This window comes from Austrofundulus limnaeus, unplaced genomic scaffold, assembly GCF_001266775.1.
Source record: "Austrofundulus limnaeus strain Quisiro unplaced genomic scaffold, Austrofundulus_limnaeus-1.0 Scaffold10, whole genome shotgun sequence".
Lineage (NCBI taxonomy): Eukaryota > Metazoa > Chordata > Actinopteri > Cyprinodontiformes > Rivulidae > Austrofundulus > Austrofundulus limnaeus.
In genome coordinates, this window is record NW_013952412.1 from 2,344,892 (window position 1) to 2,350,077 (window position 5,186).

A 5,186-nucleotide genomic window follows, 5' to 3' on the forward strand; every position below is an offset into this window, starting at 1 on the left:
CCCCCCCCCCCCAACATTATTGATGTTTATTGGGTTAAATTTCTTGCGTTATACACAAATAAATATGGTAGATCAACTTCAGAAGTTAATGAGTGTAGATGTGGATCCAATTAATAATTTTATAAAGTTGAATTAAAATGTCATGGTTCATCCACCCATTATTTGATCCACTTCTTCTTCTCTGGGTTTTAGAGGTCACTGGTGCCTGTGTCCAGCAGTCACTGTGTGGGGCACACTCAGGACAGACAAACAAACAATCAAACATACACACAGACACAATCAAAAACTAAAACTAAACATTTTAAAACTCATCTGCAGAATTTTTTTAAACCTGTTTGTTTTTAAATCTTGGACTTTTGACATTCTTGGATGACTCATATTAGTGCTTTCTGTTTTCCCTTCAGGCTACACGTTGGCCACCAAACTGAGGAGACACATCAAGTCATCCCACCTGAAGGAGAAGCTCTACAGCTGCTCCTGCGGCGCCTCCTACACTGCGAAGCAGAGTCTGCTGAGGCACCAGGCTCAGCACAGGACAGATAAAGGAGCTCAGACAGAGGCGGGAGGGCAGAGAGACCAGGATGAGCAGGAGTTAGCAGCTTCGGGCAGCAGTCACCCGAAGCCGGTTCGAGGCCGACCCAAGAAGAAACTGCTTCTCGGGGACCCAGAGGGGAGTGACCGAGGTGACGCACAGCAGGGAGGAGAACAGGAMAAACACGAGGAGAAGTTGAAAAATGCTGAAACGGTGTCTGGAGGAGCAGAAGAGGCTCCGGGCGACGTCCAGCACTCCGTAGTTTACGTTCACACAGACGACCTGTCTGTACCAGCCTCCACACCTCTGCTGCTCGCAGCCGATTGCTCCCTCCCTGCAGGGGCAGAGCCGGAGCTGGTGGAGGTGCTGATATCAGATGGCGTGGAGCAGTGCATTGTGGTCCGTGGGCAGCAGGCAGTGGGGGAGCTGCTGATCCTGCAGGAGGAGGATGATAGTGGACTCTGCACTGTGGCTCAGACTGTTGAGATAAACACAGTGTGACCTGAAACCACAGGACATTCTGATCATCACTTCCAGCACATGAGGTTTCTTTGCTTAGATTCATTTATATGATTGATTGAACACAATGAGTTGATCCACAAACTCACAACTCTGACTCTTAACAGTTGGTGCCAAAGTTTTAAAGTGCCTGTGACATGCATATTCACGAAATACAAAAAGTCAAATAAACCATATTTATATTTAAGAAACCTAACATAATACATGATTTTACCCATTATGTCACATAATTGGCCTATTTTCTTTTGAATTTGGCTATGCTGAAGTGAAACAGGAAGTGACATCAAAGGGGAACTCTTTGAGAAAGAGAACTTCCTGGTTTTTGTTTATTTAAACAAATATTATTTGAACTATGACTCTTTCTCATCCCTCTCTGATAGAGATTAAAATAATCTAAAGAAACATCAGATTCTTCTCTACAGTCTGTGTTGTTAGCTATTTTAACAACGCTCTGTTTACATTCAGACATTACCCTTTGACATCACTTCCTGTTACTGGACATGCAAATATCTCAACAACTGTTCATCTCAGCGATATGAAATCTTTTTTACAATATGTTATGAATGTTATCTTTCCAAAAATACATTCATATTTWTTGCAAACATTTGATGTCACAGGCACTTTAAACAAAGATGTGGTGCATTGTGCAGTGATGTGACTCAGCTCAAAGTTTTCCCAGTAACTCTTAGAGTTAGAGAATAGTTTGTTGGCTAATGATTCCACATGGCTGCCRTTTTGAATTGGGTTGACTTAGAAAATAAAGCACATGTAGATGTACATTCAGTGATCACTTTTTGAATGAATGTGTTGTCATCCTTTAYGAAATGTCCTCTGCATTTGAGCCATCACCTGTGAGATACACCCAATTGGAGCAGCAGGCAGCGATGTGATCACCTATGGAGCAGTCAGGGAGTAGATGTCTTGCTCCAGGACACCACGAAATGTGGACATGGCAGGGCATTGAACCTGCCTTCCTGGTCCCGAGTCAGCCACCCCACTCCCTTTTGGCGTTTCACTAAAATTTGTCTTGTGGTTACTGAGATATTTTGCYTACAGACACAGACATGGGCAATAAAACTAATTTTGCCTCATCAGGCGAATAAAACATTCAAGGTTCATAATATTGTCACATAGAGGCATAAAAGATTTACGTGGTGTATATTTTCAGACAGAACAGCTCTGTGACAACATACAGGGAAATATCTCAGCCGTCGAGTGGTCCTGACTGCAGTACAAGGCCTCATAATGAATTATCAGYCTTGTACAGGTCGAAATGACTGTTGTTTGGAACTGCAATAGGTTGCCTATATTGCCTCACAGAGTCCACAGAGTGTTCGTTCTCTTGCACATAAATGAGTAGGAACTGGAGCTTTGCTTATGGATATTCTCCTTTGAAAAAGGGGGTCCTCACATGGGGTTTCATTAGGTTTTAAGGCACTTACCATGTAATTACTGTCTCTGTTTGGAGACCGGCTGGGGGCTTTACATCAAGACTGTTTCTTTCCCGGCTGCCTCTCTGCTTTCTGCTCTCTGAGGAAATTAAACGTTTCAGAAAACCACTGAAGTTATGAAGCAGTAGAGCAAATATGAAAAGAATTAAAAGTATAATTTTAAATCATCCAGGCTTACATAGGTTGTCATGTGAAAAATAGCTTTGCAGCAGGTTTAGTCAGCTATTCACAACGACACTTTTCCTGTTTATAGATTAGGTTTTTAAGAACAACGTTTTTTTTCTACCTTTAGATGCCTCTTTTGCAGCTGCAAGTTGCTGCCTCTGCCCTGTCTCTTATCGTTTGAATAAATTGTTTTAGTTAGAATATAAAGAGCAGCGTCACACTTTACGCTGTATTTGACTGTGGCTGATGTACAAAAACAAGAGCTTGTTGGTGCAGTCTGATCTGTCCAGTAATTAAAAAACTAAACACACACGAACCTTGTGCACAGGTAAAGCTTTAGGGCATTAAAAATTTAATAAAATATGTAAAAAAAAAAGCTTTGTGGTCGACAGCATCTGCCTTGACCAAAAACAACTACTGGATCTGRCAGGTGGTTGTGGTGCAGAAGATGGCCCTCCAAATACTCAGGATTAGATTTCTTTTACTTAAATTATCAAAAAAACTGTTTCCATGTCCTGAGGGAAGAAAATGTCTTTTTTCAAAAATTGCCATGAAATAAATAAATTGTATTTTTTTGATTGTGGAGTTTTGTGAACCTTAAGGCCATTAATGAGATAATATTGGGGAAAAAACCTTTCAATTAGTTTTTTTATTTCAGGTTGAGTTAGTTTTAGAGTTGGGCAAAATCATATCGTGCAATTGTTGGTAAAACTGTCAACAATTAGTATTTGCTACTTTGAAATTACTGCAATTAATGCCGTGCGAGGATGTATTTATGTGTGAAATGTGAACAGAATGGTGGAAGATGGAGCAGCTAACACTAACACTACAAACTAGTTTAATCACCTGAAACACCAGCACAAACCAAAATATAAAAAAAGCCATGTGGCCATGTTAGACACATACAAGTGTAATTGTCTTTTGTTACTCATCATCGGCAAAGTGCCACAGTTAATTGTGATAATCTTTTCTGTCAGTATTGCCCAACCCTAGTTTATCAAAGGCTGATGGTTTTATGGGGGATAAAACTCTTAATAAATTGTATTTTTTGATGGAGGCAGTGAAGTTGAAGAAGAAAGCCTTTAGGGATTGGCTGAAGCAGCTGGCAGGTACAGGCTGGCCAGAAGAACTGCAGCTTCRRTGGTTACAGATGCAAAGATACACRGGTGAGCTGCCCGAACACCAACRAAGAAGAATCCRCAGGTAGTGTGTGTGCGGCAGCAATCTGTTGGACACGTCCCTTCAACATCACATGGAGGACTGGGACAACTCTAGAGTGGYAGACCGGGGYGGTGGTTCCCATCTTTAAAAAGGGGGACAGGAGAGTGTTTTCTAACTATCGGGATCACACTTATTAGCCTCCCTGAGAAAGTTTACTCCAGGGTGTGGGAAGGGAACCTGATTGATCGTTGAACCTGGGATTCAAGAGGAGCAGTGCGGYTTTCTGGTYCTGGAACAGTGGACCAGATCTTTACCCTTGTGGAATTGCTAAGGGGCGGGGGGGTTTGCCTCTCAGGTCTACGTGTGTTTTTTAGACTTGAASAATGACCATGCCTCTCARGGCGTTCTGTGAGGRGGTGCTGCAGGWGTATGGAGTGTCTGGGTTGTTTTTAAGGCCTATACTGTCCCCTTAGAACCAAAGCAGGAGCTGTGYCYRCACTCATGGCACAAAGTCGAGCTTGTTCTCAGTGTGGGTTGGACTCTGCCAGGGCTGTCCCTTGTCTCTGATCCTGTTTGTAGTGTTTATAGACAGAGTATCATGACACAGTTGTAAAGAAGAGAGGATCTGGGGTCTAATTTCTGCTTGTTGTGGATGATGTTCTGTTTTCTTTGGCCCATGACCTTCAGCGTGCTCTGAGGCGTCTGGCAGCTGAGTGTGAAGAGGCTGGAACAGTCCGACGCCATGGTTCTCTGACAGAAACAGCGGGAATGCCCCTCCAGGTTGCTTCAGGTGGAGAATATTTCACATGTCAATTAAAACATTCTGGTCAAATGGAATGATTTRACCTAAAACCAGAATCCATAATTTACATCAGTGGTTCTCAATTCCGGTCCTCGTGACCCACTATCTTGCAAGTTTTGGTTATTTCCCTGCTGGTACACCTGATTTAAATTACTGAGTGACTGACAAAATTCTGCAGAACTTGTAGAGCTGCAGAAGAGATGGGAAACAACTAAAACATGCAGGATAGTGGCCCACAAGGACCATTGATTTAYTTTTGTTACATTTAGTCATAAAAATGTAACCCTTTATTAAACCTTGTGGTGTTATTCAGCGTTTAAATGCAGAACTGACTTTAAAATGATTTTTTTCCATTGTTATCTGACAATGTGCTTGTTTAAAATGATGCAGCACTTTGTAACATTTGTGGTTTGTTCAACATGATGAACATGTTGAACACTGGGATATTTTGCACAGAAATAATTTATTGTCTCTGCTTTAGGTATCGTGTGGCCATGTCTTATTGTAATTGTACATTAAATTGTGTCTTTTTAAGACCTTCTTTAGGTATATATAT

At 41.7% G+C, this 5,186-nt stretch overlaps 1 protein-coding gene across 1 annotated transcript in view; it reads left to right on the top strand.

The window, feature by feature from the left end:
- znf408 (zinc finger protein 408) overlaps nt 1-1,102 on the top strand; it is a gene marked incomplete at its 5' end in the record, with an annotated part of 14,549 nt that extends 13,447 nt beyond the window's left edge. The window contains 1 exon segment of the mRNA XM_014001793.1: nt 405-1,102. Coding sequence (XP_013857247.1) covers nt 405-1,033 — 629 coding nt within the window.
- Between the last annotated feature and the right edge of the window lie 4,084 nt (nt 1,103-5,186).